Below are 22,810 nucleotides of genomic sequence, written 5' to 3'. Positions count from 1 at the left end.
TCTCAGCCCAGCACTGCAGCTTATCTATGTCCCTCTGTAACCTGAAACAACCTTCCGCACTGTCCACAACTCCACCGACTTTAGGGTCATCTGCAAATTTACTAACACATCCTTCTACGCCCTCATCCAGGTCATTTATAAAAATGACAAACAGCAACGGCCCCAAAACAGATCCTTGCGGTACACCACTAGTAACTGAACTCCAGGATGAACATTTCTCATCAACCACCACCCTCTGTCTTCTTACAGCTAGCCAATTCCTGATCCAAACCGCGAAATCACCCTCAATCCCATGCGTCTATATTTTCTGCAATAGCTTACCATGGGGAACCTTATCAAACGCTTTACTGAAATCCATATACACCACATCAACTGCTTTACCCTCATCCACCTCTTTGGTCACCTTCTCAAAGAACTCAATAAGGTTTGTGAGGCACGACCTACCCTTCACAAAACCGTGTTGACTATCCCTAATCAAATTATTCCTTTCTAGATGATTATAATTCCTATCTCTTATAATCCTTTCCAAAACTTTGCCCACAACAGAAGTAAGGCTCACTGGTCTATAATTACCAGGGTTGTCTCTACTCCCCTTCTTGAACAAGGGGACAACATTTGCCATCCTCCAGTCTTCTGGCACTATTCCTGCCGACAATGACGACATAAAGATCAAAGCCAAACATGTCAATGACTTTTAATTTCCCCCCCAAAGTGGGCCAAATAAGTCTCTTTGGGTGATGTTTTATATAAAGTTATTGTATAGGCTTGGTCTATTTTAAGTTATTATTGTAGTCTTAGCAGCCACCACATCGTTGTGTAAAATAATACTGGGGAACGTTGTTAAACAGATAGAATTGTTCCATATTTAATAACTAAATTGTTCACAGTTGCAGTAATTACCATTTCGGAGCATTTTCTCTAACCCATTAAGTAGTTGCTGAAATTTTTACCACAAACTCAAATAGATTTGGAAAATATTATTTCGAGACTTTGTTGCACATCTTTGAGCTGCCAAATCACAGTTCAATTGTGAAATTGTCAAAGTATATCCAGATTCAATCTTACTGTGCAATGTACACATGAGCTACCTTCATCTTCCTGTCCCCAGATCTACAGCATTTCAATCCCCAACTTTCATTCCTTTTCAATTCCCTGGGGATTGTAATTTTAAAAAAATCTATTTCTTCTTAATCTGCCATTGGGAAGATGAATCCATGAAGTTAACTAAAGATTATTCATTAGTGTCACAAGTAGGGTTACATTAATACTTCAATGAAGTTTCTGTGAAAATCCTCTAGTTGCCACACTCTGGCGCCTGTTCGGCTATGCTGAGGGAGAATTTAACATAGCCAAAGCAGCTAATCAGTACATCTTTTGGACTATTAACTTATTGCTGACTGATTCTTTCAGTGCTCACTTAGCTGTGATATTGATATACATTTGAGGCAAAGATGGTTTATAGATGATGCGTAATGTATTTTTGATGGACAGTAGTGTCTTTGATTCCAGTGCACCCTTTGATGAAACTAAGGGCAGGGTTTCTGGTATTTTGGTTCTGTATTTCAGAAACAAGTCTATTCATTTCTGATAACTTGCAGTAAATCTTCTTGTTGCTTAGAAGCATCACAACAGATGCTGCATGCACCAAACATACTCCCACACAGGTCATGTGAATGTGCGCCAACAAGTGACACAATTCACATCGGATCCCTCTGACTGCTACGCAGGTAACAAACTGCATTTGCTGTAGAATATTGGATTCTGCATGAATTTATCTCTAAGTGGATTATCTTTGAACTTTCCTTTACTAATGTGGTTACTTCAGTTAATTTGCAGAAAAATGCTCTTGGATTGCCAATGTTCTTTGTGTGTACATGTATCTCATTTACATGTATCTATTTTGTTCTCCTATTTCCTCTATCAGTTCAATATGTACATGTTCGCCATCACTTTAAATATAATACTAATCATTTCCCTGTCACATTTCATGCCATAGCCTCTGCAATTTTTACCCTTGCTTCCTCCAGCAACCTCAGGTGCGCCCTATCCAGACCAGCTAACTTTTCTACCATGAGAGCTGCCAACGTTTTAAGCATCTCTTTATCTATTTTATCATATCTAATATCAATATCTCCCCTAGTGCTGCTACATTGGCTATATCCTCTTCTCTTGTGAAGACAGATGCAAAGTAGTTGTTCAGTACCTTAACCAAGCTCCTCTGCCCCCAAGAGAATTTCCCTTATTTCCCTCTATAACTTCTATATTCATCTTGGTTCTCGACTGTATTACAAACCTCACGCTTGTCTTTTTTACTTCCATATCTTTCATCATCCAGAAGACTCTAACTTTGATTGTTATTCCTTTACCCTTCATGTGAATGTGTCTATTTTGAACCCGAACCAACTCCATTTTGAAGGCCTCCCACTAGTTATTTACTGCTTTGCTTACCAAATTTTATTCCAATCTACGGAGGCTGGATCCTTTTTCAACTCATTGAAGTTAGCCCCCCCTCCAATTAGATATTTTTATGCTTGATTGTTTGTTCCTTGGCCTTTTCCATTATGGTCCCAAACCTGATGCAATGATCACCAAGTCCTTCCCCATTGAAACACATTCAGTTTGTTCCACTTCATTCCCCAGAACTAGATCCAAAAATGTTTCTTTCCTCATGGCCGAATGCCAAGTTCTCCATTCTTGCTGGCAGTAGCAGTGGGGTGCGTGAGACCGAAGAATTCCAGCCATAGAAAATAAAAGCAGGAGTAAGCCATTCAACCCTTGATCCTCTCACTTAGTCCTTTACACTATTACTATCCCAGTCCTTGTTAAGGCAACTGAAGCCCCCAATGTTACTACTATTTATTTCTTGCCTACAAATTTGCCCCTTTATCTCCTCCCACAATCTGATGGTCTATAGTTTACAACAGTTGTTCCTTTTAATGTATAATGGGAATTTACGATGGAAGTGTCATGCAGTCATAAGACTTTTTACTGCAAGTCTGTGGAATCAAAAAAGTTAACCCCATATTTTAGAATATTTATATATTTTGTCTGATACCAGAGTGTGAATTGATTAGCTTATATTGCAAGTATGTTGGAGACAACTGGACTGTTGTCAAAGTATAAGATGCATGATTTCATGAGATATCAGTCCAATTTAGAAATATGTAACATTTGTTGAAGAACTTATCATTCTGATTTCAATTATAGCTTATTCAGGAAAATCACATTTACTTTAAATGTGGCCTTTAAAAATAGTTTTCCACCGAAGTTAATTTCAGTTTTGTGAGACCATGGTTTGGCTCAGTTTTTTGGGCAAGAGAAGAAAGAGGTTCAGAAGTATTGGCTGTAACTTTCCTATTTCTCTGCGACATTTTCTGTTCTTGCAACTTCTTATGTTCTTGTGTCCCACTGCGTTGTTTCAAACTGTTCTTTTATGTGAAACATTTGCCTCTGTTTCTCCCCAACTCCTGTTACTTCATCTCTCTTACTTGCCGTTGTCTCTTTGGTACTCCATCACTTTGTCTACTCATTCTGCTCAGTTTCCAAGATGCGTTTTTTAAAAAAAAAATGTTTTTTCTTGTACAACAGTCAATTGCTGGTGTCACAGCTGTGCTTTGTGAGACTAACATAGAATATAGGGCACCTATGCAGGTCTTTCAGCTCAACTGGTCTATGCTGGTGTTTTGTCTCCACACCAGCCTCCCTTCCTACATCATCTAACCCTTTAACATACACCCATCTCCTCATGTACTTCTCCATCTTCCACCTAAATGAATCCATGCCAGTGAACTCAACTACATTCATGGAGGCAGTTTCCCCAATGAATCAGCAGTTGTCTCCAGTTGTGCACTTTTGGTGAGGTCGGTGTCTGAAAAGCAAAGTGTGTCGATTAGACTTGGTAAGAGTACATCTGAACCTTGTGGTTCCACATTCTTCACTCTCTGGGTAAAGATGTTTCTCCTGAATTCTTTATTAAGTTTAAGTTTATTTATTAGTGTCACAGGTAGGCTCGCATTGAAAATCCTTACTGTGAAAAATCCCCTAGTCGCTGCACTCTGGCGCCTGTTCGGATACACTGAGGGAGCATTTAGCACAGCCAATGCACCTAACCAACACGTCTTTCGGACTGTGGGAGGAAACCGAATCACCTGGAAGAAACCCATGCAGACGCGGGGAGAATGTGCAGACTCTGCACTGACAGTGACCCAAGCTGGGAATCTAACCCGGGTCCCTGGCGCAGTGAGGCAGCAGTGCTAACCACTGTGCCGCCTGGTGCGACCCCAGTTAGTGATTATTTTAAGCATTTTGAAATGTGCGGTAGTCATGAAATGGGGTACAATGTCCCTGATAGTTATGGAAGCAAAAGACAATCAGGGTGTTCAGTAATGTCGTGTGCACACACACACATGTACACACCTGTATGCTTCACCTTTGCCTCTCTGTAATTTGTCCTCTGTTTTTGGATCTGTACTCTAACGGGATTTTACATTATTGCGTTTTGTGCGATCTGTACTAACACAGGGAATGGCAGCAGAAGAGATTCTAGATTAGCTGTTTGCTTTTCTTTCACCTCTTCAGCGTGGCTGCTGTTGATCTCTGCAGTTACAATGTCCAGTTTGGTTTGCTGCCTAAGTACTACAATTTTCCTTTTAAAATTCCCAAATGCAGTGAAGGCAGTAACAAATGACTTGGTGCAGGAAACGACTCATCCTAAACATAGGTGAACAGCATCACCAGAAAAATATACAAGCTACTTCTCATTTTAATAAATGTACAAATCGCTCTTGCAGCCTTGTTTGTTCCCCTTTTTTTCTGGTGGTCTCCAGTGGGTGGCCTTGCTCCCCACGTCCATCAATCCCAGCCTGAGCTAGCAGATGACTGAAATGTATGAACGATCCAGGAATGAGTCTTCTTATTTCTGCCCTTCAATGACTTCTACTTAGTGCCTCCCAACAGTAATGGCTGAGAGTGGGAACTCGATACTATGGAGGCAAAACATTATTCCCACTACCAATGACATAGTGCATTGGTTCTCCTGTATTTTACCAACTCTATTTTTAAAGCTGCTGTAATGTTTTGTAGGACTAGTTAAGATTAATTATTTAGGGTCTATCAGAACAACTTAAACATCAAGAGTATTTTCATTGTTCAGATAACTGATAGGTCATGCAAATTAAAACTTGGCACAATAATTTGGTTATTGTTTAATATCGTAACCTGCACCCTACATTCCAGAATTTTGCTGAGTCAAAACAGTCCATTCCGCATAAGATGTTAAGTTGGTCGGGGGGGCGGGAGGGTGGGGGGTCTGGCTTGGCCATGCTAAATAATTGCCCCTTAGTGTCCAAAAATGTGTAAGTAAGTTGGATCAGCCATGGTAAATGCATGGGATTATGGGGCTAGGACAGGGGCGGGCCTGGGTTGGATGCTCTTTCAGAGAGTTGGTGCAGACTCGATGGGCCAAATGGCCCCCTTCTGCACTGTGGGGATTCTATGGTTCTATGGCATGGTAAGTCGAAAGTTCATATACATGATCATGTCCCTGAATTCCTGATCTTGCCTGGGCTGCCAGGGAGGTGAGGCCTTTCTTCAGGCCGAACAACAGAGATCAGAGCCAATTCTTACACTCCATGACAGATTGCCTCTGGGGCAAAATTGGCAGAAATTTGGGAGCAGCTGGTTCTGCTGTTTGTGTGCTATCTTTGTAAGAGAACGATGAACACTGCGTGGAAGAGGAATTACAGAAAGTGGGGAAAATTACTTTGGGGTTAATGAAAGCATACTTTAAAGATGTAGCATACTGTCTTCCCCGTACGTATCCCTAGGAAGCTAGCAGTATCTGACTGTGCAGTGAATTACACGCATTCACATTTCCTGGGATAATCATTTTCAGGAAGTGTTTGCCTGTGTTTTTGGATGGAAATCAATAGCTGCCACTTTTACTCAGGGCAACACTCATCATCTCTCTCCTACTGCTGTTTCTCCAGACTGTATGCTGCCAGTGAGAAACCTCTTATGGTTAGGAACTCCCATCCTAGAGTGATGGCTTCCAATCCCTTGGGCCAGCAGCAACTAAAGGCAGGAGCCGGAAGTGGTACTGGAGGGAGAGATGGAAAGCTGGATGTGATGCCAAGAGAAAGTTCCGGCTACTATAATTAATGGACAGAGGCTGAGGGATAGCATGTTCTTTGTAAATAGGACCAAGAGAGGAAAGCTGAAGTTCAAGGCTGAGATAGGCAGGTTTTTAATCAGTACAGAAATCGAGAGTTTTGGGGATAAGGCTGGAATGTGATGTTGAGGATTAGTATATCAGATCAGTTATGATCTCATTGAATGGCGGAGCAGACTCGATGGGCCAAATAGCCTACTTCTGCTCCTATGTCATATGTTCTTAAAGATATGGGGAATGGGTGTCTATTTAAACTTGGAAATGGCAGTGAGACTGTGGCTGGAATGCTCTGATGTCGTATGCCCCACCACTGAGAACGGAGAATTTGGCACTTAGCCCAATCTCCATTTATTGCTGCGGGACTGGAGAATTCCAGCTGCTGGCGAGGTTGGAGAATCCTTGCTGGTGTATTTGTGAATTGGGCAGAGAGAATAAGATGGGGAGAAATGAAATGAAATGGGGGAAGGTTGGACGAGGAGATTTCCACTGTATTCCAACCCACCCTCAGAATAGCACTGTGACCTTGGTGCGGGAACTACCAGAAGGGAGTGTCTGTGACTGAGACTTGGAATCAAAGAGTAACATTGCTATTGCTGTCCTGGTTAAACTCTGATCATTTTTATCTGATGGATATTACTTCTTGTGGTTAATTTCCAGCTTTGACATACTTTGTCTAAATTTTCTGCTCATGTACACTTCAACAAAAAATATTATCATACTTATCAAAAGGGGCAATGCAATCGGTCTTCCTGGTATAAAGTTGCAAACCGTTCCCTCGTATTAAATGCTGGGCAAAACCTATTGCATGTCCATGTTCCGGCTCAGAATTTTCCCAGAGATCCATCTTCATTTCCAGAGGTCCATCTTTCTTCAATACTGGGTCAGTGATATTTGGCGACTTTTCAAATGGCACTTGGACGCAATGGTGGACTGTGCGGTATCCAGGCCTGCACCGCCATGAAATATGGCATGAAATATCTGGTTACATAATTAACCGGGTTGGGAGATATGGCGTGTCTTCCTGCTAACAGTGGGAAACACTCTATGTTCTGGTCCCTGTCACTGAACTTCGTGATGTGGAGATGCCGGCGTTGGACTGGGGTGAACACAGTAAGAGTTTTAACAACACCAGGTTAAAGTCCAACAGGTTTATTTGGTAGCAAATACCATTAGCTTTCGGAGCGCTGCTCCTTCGTCAGATGGAGTGGAAATGTGCTCTCAAACAGGGCACAGAGACACAAAATCAAGTTACAGAATACTGATTAGAATGCGAATCCCTACAACCAACCAGATCTTAAAGATACAGATAATGTGGGTGGAGGGAGCATTAAGCACAGGTTAAAGAGATGTGTATTGCCTCCAGACAGGATAGCCCGCAAGTCCAGGAGGCAAGCTGTGGGGGTTACTGATAATGTAACATAAATCCAACATCCTGGTTTAGGCCGTCCTCATGTGTGCGGAACTTGGCTATCAGTTTCTGCTCAGCGACTCTGCGCTGTCGTGTGTCGTGAAGGCCGCCTTGGAGAACGCTTACCTGAAGATCAGAGGCTGAATGCCCGTGACTGCTGAAGTGCTCCCCCACAGGAAAAGAACAGTCTTGCCTGGTGATTGTCGAGCGGTGTTCATTCATCCGTTGTCGTAGCGTCTGCATGGTTTCCCCAATGTACCATGCCTCGGGACATCCTTTCCTGCAGCGTATCAGGTAGACAACGTTGGCCGAGTTGCAAGAGTAGGTACCGTGTACCTGGTACTGTGTACTGAACTTCGTCCCTGGATGGGAGAATTCCGCTCTATGACTTCTTTTGATTTTGATCATGTCGATTTGAACTTTAGCTTTGATAATATTTCTTAATGGCATCTCTATAGTGATCATCACAATTTTCCAGTCATTATCACCATTCTCTTGGAGTTCAGATTTTTAACCAGATGTTGATGTGATGTTTGTCCATCAGAACATTGAATTGTAATTTGGAGAAACAAAGTACACTTTCTGAATCTTTATCTGTGACGTTTTCTCTGTTTTAGAGACATGGTTACATGTTTCGCAGGAATGAAATACGACTGATTGGTGGCACAGTGGTTAGCATTGCTGCCTCACAGTGCCAGAGGGCCTGGGTTCAATTCCTGTGTGGAGTTTGCATGTTCTCCCTGTGTCTGCATGGGTTTCCTCCGGGTGCTCCAGTTTCCTCCCACGTTCCAAAGATGTGTGGGTTAGGTGGATTAGCCATTCTAAATTGTCGCTGACTGTCAGGGGGACTAGCTGGGGTAAATGCATGGGGATAGGGCCCGGGTGGGATTGTGGTCGGTGCAGACTCAATGGGCCAAATGCCCTCCTTCTGCACTGTAAGATTCAATGGTTCTATGATCAATTTCTGTTAGTGCACTCTCTGCAGCATGTACTTAATTATGCAACTGGCTTCAGGGAATTGGTGTGAAGTTCCTACTTTGTTGGTGTGGATCCCTGCTTTGTACCACTAGATGTGACTTAATAGCCTTCAGGGATGAGACCTCAACTTCCTTTAAAGGCTGATGCTGAGGAAATAGTTCCAAATGCAAACTATAGTTGGGGCGTCTCAATAAGGTCAACTATTTTTTAAAGTAGTGTTTTCTTGTGCTGTAACTTTTACTATACAGCTCAGCTCCTACTTTGCAGATTCTGTTCATCAGTGCTGTAGAAATGCTCTTTTGACAGTACAAATGTGAAAAGACAGCTGTACAACCCAAATGCAGGTTTAAAACATTTCATAGGCAATAGGCTCAAACCTCAATATAGGGTTGTGCCAGTTAAAGGGGTAACCACAATCCTTCCAGCTTATTAGTTTTACAGAGAGGCATTGTAACTGTGAGGCTGACCTGGTCTGTGAGGAGGGAAACTTTCCATTACAAACAAGTTTGAACACAACCAGCTCATCATTAGTCATAGGGGCGGTGGATGGAGATTGGGTGTATGGGGAATGAAGGAGAGAGAGAGGACCGTCAGAGGAAACTATGGTTGAAGTTGAGAGATTCTCTGAACAGAAGCGTTTATTTGAAAGGGAATTTTCCGGTTTGGACTTTTTGCCTCTCCCTGTGTAAATTGTTAAACCACCGTTGCCATAAATGGGTTGAAATTTAGGCTTTGATTCTCTGCAATATTTTCATCGAATCCCTACAGTGCAGGAGGAGGCCATTTGGTCCATCGAGTCTGCACCAACTCTCCAACAGAGCATCCCACCCAGGCCCTATCCCAGTAACCCCACATATTTACCCCGCTAATCCCCCTAACCTACACATCTTGGGACACTTGGGGACAACGTAGCACCTAACCTGCACTCTTTGGACTGTGGGAGAAAACTGGAGCACCTGGAGGAAACCCATGCAGACATGGGGAGAAAGTGCAAACTCCACACAGACAGTGACCAAGACCAGAATTGAACCTGGGTCCTTGGCGCTGAGGCAGCAGCGCTAACCACTGTGGCACCGTGCTGCCCTAAATATTGCATTAGTGTCGTGTAGGTATAAATCTGATTACAGTAAATTGATTGCGAGAGAATATGTAAGATGATCACGGTATTTCTCATTACCTTAGGTAGCAGAAAATACTAAATTGTCAGACCGTCTAATACAGGCCGAATGACCTAATTACAAGTAAAATGATAGCATAAAGCCTTAGGCCACTGTACAGCACAATGTTTCATTAACTGATAGGAGATGCATTTATAGAATTGATCGGTGCATATAAACTGGGTAGACTGGGTCAAAAATAGTCTGTGGTTTTTCCCACATGAACATTACAATTTTTCTCAACAATGAGGCTAAAAACATAAAGGGCAAAGTCCCAGCTGCTATGCTAGAACCTTGTAATGGTTCTGCACGAAACCTTTAGCTAACGCACAGATTAGTTCGAAGACCATTGTTCTTAGAATTATGGAATCATCAAATCCCTACAGTGCAGAAGAGGCCATTCGGCCCATTGAGTCTGCACCAACTCTGACAGAGTATCTTGCCCAGGCCCTCTCCCCCACTCTATCCCTATGCCCCACACATTTGCCATCCATGTAACCTACACATCTTGGGACACTAAGGAGCAATTTAGCATGGCCAATGCACCTAACCTGCATATCTTTGAACTTCCTCATCATCCATGTTAAGCAGAGGTGGTGGCCTACTGGTATTATCGATAGACTATTAATCCAGAAACTCAGCTAATATTCTGAGGACCGAAGTTTGAGTCTCACCGCGACAGATGGTAGAATTTCAATTCAATACAATGTATCTGAAATTAAGAATCTACTGATGACCATGAAACCATTGTTGATTTTTGGAAAAACCCATCTGGTTCACTAATGTCCTTTAGGGAAGGAAATCTGTTGTCCTTACCAGGTCTGGTCTACATGTGACTCCAGAGCCACAGCAACGTGGTTGACTTTCAAATGGCCTAGTAAGCCATTCCTAGGGCAGGTAGGAATAGGCAACTAATGCTGGCCCAGTCAGCGACACCAATGTCCCACGAATGAATAAAAAATATATATTAATGGCCTGGTTGAAGGTGCTGTTCGTAGATGACACAAAAATTCATCATAGTTTTAAAACCTTAAAAGAGACAAAAAATAAATGTTACAGTTAGAATGGGCCCATGTCTGACACATTATGTTCATCTACATTAAATGGTAGTGTTATGCACACAGGTACGCCTAATGCCAAGCATGTGTGTGCCATGAAGCATTCCAACTAAAATCTGTTCAACAGGAGTGAGATTTAAGTGTTCTATAACGTACAAGTCTCTGAGGGTTCACGAGCAGTGCTCCCTAGCAATTAGAAATAGAGCATTCCGGTAGAATAATCCTGGACAAAACGTAAAAACATTATGATCTTTTAAAAAGACCTTGGCTAGGCCTCGTGGAGAACAGTGTGTCCACCTTTGGTGCAGTCACAGAATTGGCACTGGGAAGATGCTGGAAAAGATTTAGAGAATTTAGCTGCTAGTTCAAAGATCTTAAATAGCTCGATACGGCTGGAGAGTTGGTTCTTTCTACTCTGTAGATGTAGATTTTGGGGAAATTTAGTTGAAGAATTGGGATTTTTAAACATTTATTTTTTGCGGGATGTGAGAGTTGCTGGCGAGACTAGTTGCCCGTGAGAAGGTCATGGTGAACTGCCTTCTTGAACTGCTGCAGTCCCTGAGTAGCAGGTATACCCACAGTGCTGTTAGGGAGGGAATTCCAGGATTTTGACCCAGTGACAGTGATCTGGTTCCAAGTCAGGATGGTCAGTGACTTAGAAACGTAAAAACTTATAAAATAGCAGCAGGAGCAGCCCATTCGGCCCTTTTGAGCTGGCTCCGTCATTCATTATTGCCATAGCTCATCATCCAACTCAGTAACCTGTTCCCACTTTCCCCCCATATCTTTTGATTCCTTTAACCCTGAGAGCCATTTCTATCTCCTCCTCGAACACAAACAATGTTTTGGTCTCAATTGCTTTCTGTGGTAGAGAATTCCACAGCTCATCACTCTGGGTGAAGAAATTCCACTATTGGGAACATTCTTCCTGTATCTACCCTGTCTAATCCTGTTAGAATTTTATAGGTTTCTACAAGATCCCTCCTCATTCTTCTGAACTCAGAGTATAATCCTAACCGACTCAATCTCCCTTCATTTGTCAGTCCCGCCATCCCGAGAATCAGTCTGGTAAACCTTCACTGCACTCCTTCAATAGCAAGAACATCCTTCCTCAGATAAGGAGACCAAAACTGCACACAATATTCCAGGTGTGGTCTCACTATGGCCCTGTATAATTGCAGCAAGACATCCCTGCTCTGAATTCGAAGCCTCTCACTATGAAGGCCAACATACTATTTGCCTTCTTCATTGCCTGCTGCACCTGCATGCTTACCTTCAGTGATTAGTGTACAAGAACACTCGGATCTTATTGCACATTCCCCTCTCTCAATCTATAACTATTCAGATAATAATCTTCCTTCCTATTTTTGCTACCAAAGTGGATAAATTTACATTTGTCCACATTATACTGCATCTGCCATGCATTTGCTAACTCATTCAACTTGTCCAAATCTGAAGTATCTCTGCATCCTCCTCACAGCTCACCCTGCCACCCAGCTTTGTGTCATCTGCTAATTTGAAGATATTACATTTAGTTCCCTCATCTTCCCTCATATACATTGTGAATAGCTGGGGTCCTAACACTGATCCCTGCAGTATCCCACTAGTCATTGCCTGCCATTTGGAAAAGGGACCATTTATTCATAGTCACAGAGGTTTACAGCATGGGAACAGGCCCTTCAACCCAACTTGTCCATGCCTCCCCTTTTTTTTAACCCCAAAGCTAGTCCCAGTTTCCTGTGTTTGGCCCGTATCCATCTTACCTGTGTAACTGTCTAAATGTTTTTTAAAAGACAAAATTGTACCCGTCTCTACTACTACCTCTGGCAACTTGTTCCCGACATTCACCACTCTCTGTGTGAAAAAATTGCCCTTCTGGATCCTTTTGTATCTCTCCCCTCTCACCTCTATTTTAGACTTCCCTACCTTTGGGAAAAGATATTGACTATCTAGCTGATCTACGCCTCTCCTTATTTTATAGATGTCTATAAGATCACCCCTCAGCCTCCTACACTCCAGAGAAAAAAGTCCCAGTCTATCCAGCCTCTCCTTATAACTCAAACCATCAAGTCCTGGTAGCATCCTAGTAAATCTTTTCTGCACTCTTTCTAGTTTAATAATATCCTTTCTATAATAGGGTGACCGGAATTATATTCCCAGTCCTTGTTTTCTATCCATCTCAATTCACTACCCCCAATCCCATGCGCTTTAATTTTACATGCTAATCTCTTATGTGGGACTCTGACAAAAGCCTTCTGAAAGTCCAAATAAACCATATCTACTGGCTTCCCCTCCTCAACTCTAGTAGTTACACCTTCGAGGAATTCCAGTAGATTTGTCAAGCATGATTTCCCATTTTTAAATCCATGTTGACTCTGACCAATCCTGCACTGTTTTCCAAATGCTCTGCTATGAAATCTTTGATAATGGACTCTAGCATTTTCCCCACCATTGACATCAGGCTGACTGGTCTATAGTGTCTCTATCTCCCTTTTTAAATGGTGGGGTTACATTAGCTCCCCTCCAATCTGTAGGAACTGTTCCAGTCTATAGAGTCTTGGCGGATATCCACCAGTGCATCAACTATTTCCAGGGCCACTTCCTTAAGTACTCTGGGAGGGGAGATGGAGGGGAAACTTCAGATGGTAGTGTTCACATACCATAGAATGAGATTATATGCCAGGAGGTGTCTCTTTTATATAGAGTTGATGACTTTTGGAACAAGTTGTTGTTAGCTCATGCAGTGAATGCATAACTGTTACAAGAATTTGGAAGGGAGCAGACCAAGTTCTGGTTGTGGCTCCTGGCAAAGCATTTAAAAATTATTATGGGACGGGACTGATGTTGTGGTGATCTCCTGGAAGGTTAGAGAGGAACTGTTTTTTTTTTCACCCATCCTTCTCCGAGTTTTTTTCTCTCTCTGGTATTACATGTCTGCTGAAATAGAAAATGCTGGATAAACTCAGCAGGTCCGGCAGCATCTGTAGAGATAGAAACCGAGCTAATGCTCCAAGTCTGTATGACTTGTTTACAGAACTGTTGAAGAACTTCTGTCTGTGGAGAGTCTGCACGTTCCCCCCCCCGTGTCTGCTCCAGATTTCCTCCGAGTGCTCCTGTTTCCTCCCATGGTCCAATGATGTGCAGGTTAGGTTGATTGACCATTCTAAATTGTCCCTTAGTGTCCCAAGGTTTATAGGTTAGGGAAATTAGTGGAGTAAATATATGCGGTTATGGGGATAAGGCTGGGTGAGATGCTCTGTCGGAGAGTCGGTGCAGAGTCGATTGGGACTTCTGCACTGTAGGGATTCTATGATTTCTCTCAACCTCTCTCATTATTAAATTGGGATATAATTGAAATTCAGGGACAATCTGTATTGCTGGCTCCATGTAATTTTTTGTCTTTCGGCATTCATAATTTGGACGGCATGGTGGCACAGTGGTTAGCACTGCTGCCTCACGGTGCCAGGGATCCGGGTTCAGTTCTTGGCTTGGGTCAGTGTCTGTGAGGAATCTGCACGCACTCCCTGTGTCTGCGTGGGTTTCCTCCGGGTGCTCTGGTTTCCTCCCACAGTCCGAAAGGTGTGCAGGATAGGTGCATCGGCAATGCTAAATTCAGCCCCCCTGCCCCCCAATATATCCGAACAGGCGCCGGAGTGTGATGACTAGGGAATTTTCACAGTAACTTTATTGCAGTGTTAATGTAAGCCTACTTGTAACACTAGTAAACAAACTTTAAACTGTGTTGTGTCTCCAACAGCAAATGCCAAAAAGCATGAATACAGAAGAAGGTCTCCCAGAGGATGTGCTGAGGATGATCGCTCAAGCAGACATCAGAAGTATCAATGATCTGGAAGACCTTCTGGATGTTGAGGTCAAAGGTCAGTTGTCTACAAATATTTTACTTAGGATTTGCCAAGATGGAACCACAACTGAGAGGGTACAACAACCAGGAAAACCTGAGTAGGTTGGTCGGAGGACTCTTTTTTTTTCTGTAGAAAACAGAAGACTGAGAGGTGAGGTGAGAGAGGTTTGTAAAATGATGGATGAGTGTGGACTAACAGAAGATGTTTCACTTGTGGAGGAATCCAAAGCTAGAGGTAATAGTTACTAATAAATCCAATAGTAAACTCGGCTGTAAGTTCTTTACTGAGAGGGGAAGAAAAATGTGGAACTTGCTACCAAGTTGCGAACAGCATTGTGACATTTAAGAGAAAACAACATAAATATGGAAGGAAGACGGGAACAGAAGAATATGCTGATACGGTGAGATTAAGGTGGGAAGAATTTGGTGTGGAAACAAACACCAAATGCCCTGTTTGTGTTGTAAGATTCTATGTAACTTGTAATTTAATCCATCTGAGGGCATGATTTTGACAGTAAATTTCCAGGAGAGGTGTTTTAGTGATAGAAAAGAGGCGAATGACATCTTTTATTTTTGGAAGTGAAGTCTCAATCTGGTTGGACAAACACAAACCATGGTGGATGCTGGAAATGAAAACAGAAAATTCTGCAAACACTCATCAGGGCAGGAAACATCTGCGGAAAGGGAAACAGCTAAAGATTCACATCGATAATCTTCCATCAGCTGAGAACCTGCTGTCAAATGAGATCCAACAGTCTCAACATTCTCAGTCTACTTTGCGATGGATGAATAGTTGAGAATTGTGTATTGCCATTTTATGACATCCAGATTTTCAGATTCGGAAAAGACTTGACCAGAGATTGGCTGATGTGGAAAGAAGACTAGGACATTTAGTGCATTATTCCCACTTGTAGTTTGACAGTGAACCTAGTTAACATAACATAGGTAAGCTCCTGGCTTTAAAATGCCTGTGGTTGGGAGTGTCTGTCGGTAGTTGAGGGACATGATGTGGAGTGGGCACAGTAAGGAGTCTCACAACACCAGATTAAAGCCCAACAGGTTTATTTGGTATCACAAGCTTTTGGAACGCTGCTCCTTCATCTGCAGCGCTCCAAAAGCTTGTGCTACCAAATAAACCTGTTGGACTTTAACCTGGTGTTGCGAGACTTCTTACTGTGACCACCCCAGTCCAACGCCAGCATCTCCACATCATGGGTAGTTGAGGAACCCAGTGCTGCAGCAGGATTTAAAGGTTTCTTAACAGAGAAGAAGTAGACACTGTTTTCCTGTTTTGATTGCCGTCTGGTTCTTTGCTTTGCGATATCTATAAAGATTGTAGCTGATTTAAACACTGGGTCTTGGATGAGGCTATTGAAATTCATCTGCAGAAAGTCAGCCAGTGGGTTTGGCCATTTTCAGAAGTGTGCACTTTTGGACCCACCAAGGGAATTGGTCATACACAATGGCATTGGGTGATGGATACGATGAGCACCACATGATGCAGTTGGGAAAAATACTAGAAAAAGTCTAATGGCCCAGATTTTGCGGTGCTGATGATGGTGAAACTGTCAGCATCTGTGCCGTCAGTACTTCTCTGAGGCTAAGAGCAACTTCCAGAGTCTGCACATGTGCCCGGAAATCTTGATGTTACTGTCATTGATTCAATACTGCTCCAGACTGTTAAATTTGAGTACTTTTGCTTCTCCTCGAGAACTGCTCCACAGTCAGGCATCAGGGAACATTGATCTTTATTCAGTCTACTCGCTCCACACTCCAAACATTGACTTCTCACTCAGATAAGTTCCCAACTAGCTCACCCCACACCCCAGGTCACCTGACCCATTCCCTTAAAGGGACTATGTCCCAACATACATAACGCAGACAGTGCACTGTTTAAGTTCTACCAAGTTCTAATTGGAAAGATATGAATTGGAGAAATTCCCTCTTGGGCTCAATGCAAAAATGCTTGAAGAAGTTATACCTTATTGAATGTAGTGTAATTTGGGTTTGTAACAGATTAGTAAAGTTATAATTACCAGCCCCACTGGCCCTGAATTAATAATTTTATGTCTGTTGAATGTCAAATTTCTCCATTGTAAGAAATTCCACATTTTTTCAATTTATATAAAAATTGTTTCTAGTATTTCATCCTCTATCTTAATCCCCCACACATGTCCTAATCATTTATTTTGCTATCTTTAAAAGCTTTAAATTCAAAAGTGAAGGGATTCAGTGGTTTTTGATTTCCTGGAGTGATACCTGTGAGAATGCTTCATTGTGATTAGCTACTTGTTTGATGACATCACTGCTGCTGGATGCTTGGCGATCCCCATTGTCTTGGTGCCTGATGTTTTAAAGGGGAAATCCAGGCAATGTGGAATGGCCAGAGCTTCTTCCAGGTCCATGGCAAGCACAATTGCTTTGCCGCTGTCCATAAAATCCAGTCTAATGATTTTACCAGGTCAACGAAGGGAAGAGAAGCTTTTTAATAGTGTGTGTGACTTCAGATTGCTTTCGAATCTTGATTTGATATATTATTGTCACATGTATTAACATACAGTGAAAAGTATTGTTTCTTGCGTGCTATACAGATAAAGCATACCGTTCAAAGAGAAGGAAACGAGAGAGTGCAGAATGTAGTGTTACATATGAATGTTCATGTTACAATGAACCTGATGAAGGAGCAGTGCTCTGAAAGCTCATGATTCCAAATAAACCTGTTGGACTTTAACCTGGTGTTGTGCGACTTCTTACTGTGCCCACCCCAGTCCAACGCCGGCATCTCCACATCATGAGTAAAATATGAAGGATCACCGTAACACAATCAGAAATATCAGAATTTGTCAACGAGAGCAGAAACTTCCCATAAAACACTGAAAACAAATTCCTTTTTCAATGGATTTTTGCCATTTGTACATGACAGTTACTTTTAAGTTTTTGTTTAGTTGTCATGTGGTGTGAGTTATTACAGCATATTCTGGGTAGTGTAGTTCCACAGAAGCTGAACTATAATTCCCTTGATGTATTTCTTTCATACCCTGATGGAACCACCGACATTAATTATTGCCACCTCGTATGAGTTCTAATGAAGGGACATCAACCTGAAACATTAACTCTTGTTACTCCCCACAGACGCAGCAAGTTCGCGCCAAAAAGCACAGAGAGAGAACCGGCAGTTGCTAACTGTTTGAAAAAAAATGGCAGTCTTAAAGTGGTAATGCATTTAAAGCGGTAATACGTTTAATGTGGCAATGCACTTAAAATGATAGCCACAAGGAGACAAAAACAGCAACGGACACGAAAATTGGAGAAGACCCAGATAGAGGCAACTCTCAAAAAAGGTCCATAAGTAACAAAAGCCTCAAGGAAGAGGCAACACAAGACCTGAAAGGAGGCAATGAAAACCTCAGGAAAGAAGCAATGGAAGATCTCAAAGGAGACCATGAAAAATCCTTGAAAGGAGGACACCGAAAGTATCCAGGAGGGCAATGAAAGACACTAAGTGACCAAATGAAGGGCAATGAGAGAATTGCAGATTGGAAACAAGTTAACACTTTGTCATAGGCAGACTTAACCAACAATTCACCAGTAATTTACCAAAGATCCTTAGACAGCACCTTACAAACCCACGACCACTTTCATCTAGAAGGACAAAGGCAGCAGATACATGCGAACACCACCACCTGCAAGATCCCCTCCAAGCCACTCACCATCCTGACTTGGAAATATATCGCCTTTCCTTCCCAGTCGCTGGGTCAAAATCCTGGAATTCCCTCCCTAACGGCTTTGTGGGTCAACCCACAGCATGTGGACTGCAGCAATTCAAGAAGGCAGCTCACCACCACCTTCTCAAGGGCAACTTGGGGATGGGCAATAAATGCTGGCCAGCCAGTGACACCCATGTCCCAAGAAAAGAAAAAAACAGTGAAGCTAAAAGGGGTTTTGATTGAGGTTAAAACAAGTAGAAAGAAAGATTCCATTTGTGAAATGTATATGTCCAGTAAGAACATGGTGCATTCACCTTGGAAGAAACACAGAAATTAAAAACTTCCAACAAACTTGGAACCACTGAACATAAAGAGGAATCAGTGAAAAGAATTAAAGCTCTAGAGAAGACATTAAAACAATAAAGATAAAATGACTGATAGCAAACTTGAAAAAAAGGTGCAAAAATTGACAAAATGAAGTTAAGAAGAAGAAGTTAATGAGACAATGGAAAATTGGCTGAACTCCCATGAAGAACAACCAGAAAAGATCAAGTCCTGTGAAGAATTGATTCAGGGGAATAAAAGCTTGAAGAAGGAAACTTGGCCATGAGAAATTAACTGAAGAGGTAAAAACGTTGAAATTGACAGCAGAATCAACAATCCAGACAGAGAGAGAAACTGGGATGAGGTGCCAGAACGAGATTGCTGAAGTGATTACGTGAATGGAAAAGCAGCAAGCCTTTTGGAAGAGTTCCATGCGAGACTGTATTTGGAACTGTACATGGTTAAAGCCCACCAATGAAAGTGTTTATGTTTGGACACAGAAGACCTCCATCAATGTACCATCACCACTGCAATAATAAAAAAATACATTAACTACATGACATGGTGTCGTTAATATGAAACTTCTATAGCGGATCAAATTAGATTCCTGAAATTATTGACTCAGAGATCGGACTCCTGTCATACCCAATAGACATTGAGGGATAGATCGGATTGTTCAGAAACATATGGATCACTTGAGGAATAGAGTTACTCGCCAGCAGTTAGTGTTGCCGTCAAGAAATATTTTCAAACCTGTAAGCACCGAAGTGTCTGATCGACCTGTTATGGACAAAACTGATGTCTCTGTAGAAGCAAGTAGCAATGAATTGTCTGTGCCAGAAGAGGTACCTGTTATTTGCAGTTCCTGTTACTGTTGATCCGGTGGAAGCATCTCAGAATTACACCTCTCTACAGAAAGACCCCCTCAAAGACTCAATTTACAATTGTTCAACTTGTGTATAATGTTTAGTTAGAATTTAGGCTGAAGTAACTTGGTTATTGAACATTTTATAAAGAAGTTAAAGGGGGAGGGATGTAGTGATTGTCCCTTTAAGGGCAACATAGCAGAAGAGGGTAACCTGTTTTGGGGGACCAAATGGGGCCAAGAGTGGATAAACACCCCAGAGGGTGGAGTCCTCTGCCAGGCAGAAGACATGTAGAAGACACGTAGGGACTGGGGCAGCCTGTGGGCTGCTCTGGGGCAGCTAGGGGCTTCTAGCCTCTGTGCAGTTTATTTTCCTTGTTAATAAATACCCTTTGACGAAATCTGTGCGTGTGCATCATTACAGCCAGTATGGACTTGATGGGTTGAATGGTCTCCTTTTATGCTGATATGACGATACTGTATACAGAAAGATTGGTGTAATTTCACTTGATGGTGGCTCTCACTTGCCTCTCATTTTAATAACTTAAAATTCATTGTTAAAGGTTTCCTGGGAGCAGATGTTACACTTAAGTAGATGATTAACCTTTGTTCCAGTGACATGTCATTGGAATGGAAATTCATTATATCACTGAAGGAGGATTCTGTATTCATGGAATAGATTTTTATCTTTATTTCTAATATTAGAGAAAAAACTCCACAACGCACCTGAGAAACTATTAATATAGTGTGAAAATATATAAGTCACCATTGATTTTGACACAACCACCTTTGAATGTCTACTCTGCAAAGATCTGCACAGTGCTTAACTTTGCAATAAAAGTGGATATAGATCCTGAACACCAGCCGTGATATTTATTTTCTAGACTGCTGCGACATTTAAACCTACTACTAACTCCATGAAGTAATTTTTGCAATCATCATTGGCTGAGGTGCGAGAGTGGAGTGAACAATCTGGGATCATCAGGGTGATAACTCTTGATGTCTCCCTGCTTATGTGTGAAATCCCGAATATTGTCATTGTAAATTCTGTGGAATGTGTTATGGGGAGCGCAGTGTGTTTTTGCATTGTTTAGGACAGGGCAGCACTGGGTACTTTGTTTATCTCTCTGGAGCAGGCTGGAAAATTTCCAGACGCAGTGAAGACTCTGCATGGTTTTTGAATGTTCATTTTTCTCATACCAACCTGAAGGAAGTAGAAGTACCGACAATCCAAAGTACTTATGTAGCCAGAGAAGCTTGCAAGCAGTAATAAGCTTGCAAGCACAAGACTCCAATAACCATCTTTTATCAGCAGCGAGTCTCACCATAACCATTAATCATCAACTTAAACCAACTTGTGAACCTGGCATTCCATTACTCTTCGTTCGAGACTATTTAAATATTGAATAAACTTGCTGCCATCAACAAACAATGAAATATAAATCATGAACAGTTTACTGTAAAATAAAAACATGAAAACACTTCCACAATCAGCACCAAGAAAGTTGCTGCAAATTTGATAAAAGTAAAAATAGTTTTGAATTTCTCCATCAACAACTACTTTTTTAAAGACTGTAATTTTTTTCCTTAGTCTTTAACTTGAGCCAGCTTTAGATCTGCTGTTACAGTATTATCGCTGTACAGTATTATTACTGCTGTTACAGTATTATCACTGTTACAGTATTTTCATGATAGATAAAGTATGGTTCGACCACTGTTGTCATTCACGTTAAATAGTAGTTCTGCTGTATATTGTCACTATTGCCATGAAAGATGCTGCAAATCTCGAACCCAACAGGCTGGTCACCTCTAAGTTTTAAAGTTTATTTATGAGTGTCACAAGTAGACTTACATTAACACTGCAATGAAGTTACTGTGAAAATCCTCTAGTTGCCACACTCCAGCACCTGTTTGGGTTACACTGAAGGAGAATTTAACATGGCCAATGCACCTAACCAGCACATCTTTCGGACTGAGGGAGGAAATCTGAGCACCGAGAACAAACCCACGCAGACATGTGGAGAACGTGCAGATTCCGCACAGACAGAAACCCAAGCCGGGATTTGAACCCGGGTTGCTGGTGCTGAGAGGCCGCAGTGCTAACCACTGTGCCACCCCCACCTTTACAGCCATCCACAGGCCCCTGTCTCATTCCACAATCTACATTCCTATGGAAGACCACAGATACCACAGTTAGCTGACTGTTATTCTACTACCCACACAGACAGAGACATTCACATATAGGATTCTTCACACTTAGCATCTTTCCAACATTATCGATCCTTTTGATCTCTTCAGACAAGAGTGCAAAGAAACCCCAACCATATAATACTTTCGATTCATTCTAATTTCATCTCTGGGGAGGTGATGTCCTAGTGGTATTATCGCTAGATTATTAATCCAGAAACTCAGTTATGTTCTGGGAAGAATGGTTCAAATCCCGCCACAGCAGATGGTGGAATTTGAATTCAATAGAAAAAATCTGGATTTAAGAATCTACAGATGACCATGAAACCATTGTCAATTGTTGGGAAAAACCCATCTGGTTCACAAATGTCCTTTTAGGGAAGGAAATCTGCTATCCTTACCTGGACTACAAGTGACTCCAGAGCCACAGCAATGTGGTTAACTTTCAACTGCCCACTGAAATAGCCTTGAGAGCCACTCAGTTCAAGGGCAACTAGGGATGGCCAATAAATGCTGGCCAACCAGTGACACCCATGTCCCACAAACAAATTAAAAAAAATCCTTTCAAAAGCTTGCGGTATAATTAGAATGCTCAATAATAAGCTGCTGAGTCTGTCATTTTTACTTATGCAGACCACGCATGCCTATGGTATTATTCAGTTAGGCACACATCTGGGATAAATTTTATGATAGCATTTTCAACTTAGAACATTGAGGGTTAAGTGACAAGTCAAATTTATATAACTGTCCTTTAATGCTGAATGCTCTGCACACAGCAAAGCTTTCGTGCACTCTATTTGTCATCTGAAATTTATCTTTAGCAATAATAACCTGCTTAAGAAACTTTAAAGGTTCAACGAGACCTTTTTAATGTGATTAAATATCTGCCTTTCAAAACTGTCAGATTTGTTGCAAATGTTGTTGGGTTATTTCTTTCCAAGATGGCGACAGAGTTGCTTCATGATGGCTGAGTGCTTGTGTCAGAATAAGAACTTATTCGATGATTTCATAGAATCCCTACAGTGCAGAACGAGGCTATTTGGCCCATCGGATTTGCACCAACTCTCTCTGACAGAGTACCTTATCCAAGCCCTT

General features: G+C 41.9%; 1 protein-coding gene across 4 annotated transcripts in view; it reads left to right on the top strand.

Moving 5' to 3' along the window:
- Nucleotides 1–22,810, top strand: part of LOC144501688 (platelet-derived growth factor subunit A-like) — a 75,566-nt gene that overhangs the window by 6,923 nt on the left and 45,833 nt on the right. For all 4 annotated transcript variants that reach the window (XM_078225622.1, XM_078225620.1, XM_078225619.1 and 1 more), the window contains one exon: nt 14,528–14,648. In XM_078225622.1, coding sequence (XP_078081748.1) covers nt 14,528–14,648 — 121 coding nt within the window. The remainder of the gene's footprint in view (nt 1–14,527; nt 14,649–22,810) is intronic.

Source organism: Mustelus asterias, chromosome 12 (assembly GCF_964213995.1).
Source record: "Mustelus asterias chromosome 12, sMusAst1.hap1.1, whole genome shotgun sequence".
NCBI lineage: Eukaryota > Metazoa > Chordata > Chondrichthyes > Carcharhiniformes > Triakidae > Mustelus > Mustelus asterias.
Note: the sequence above shows the minus strand (reverse complement) of the source record. Positions and strands in the feature narration are given on the sequence as shown.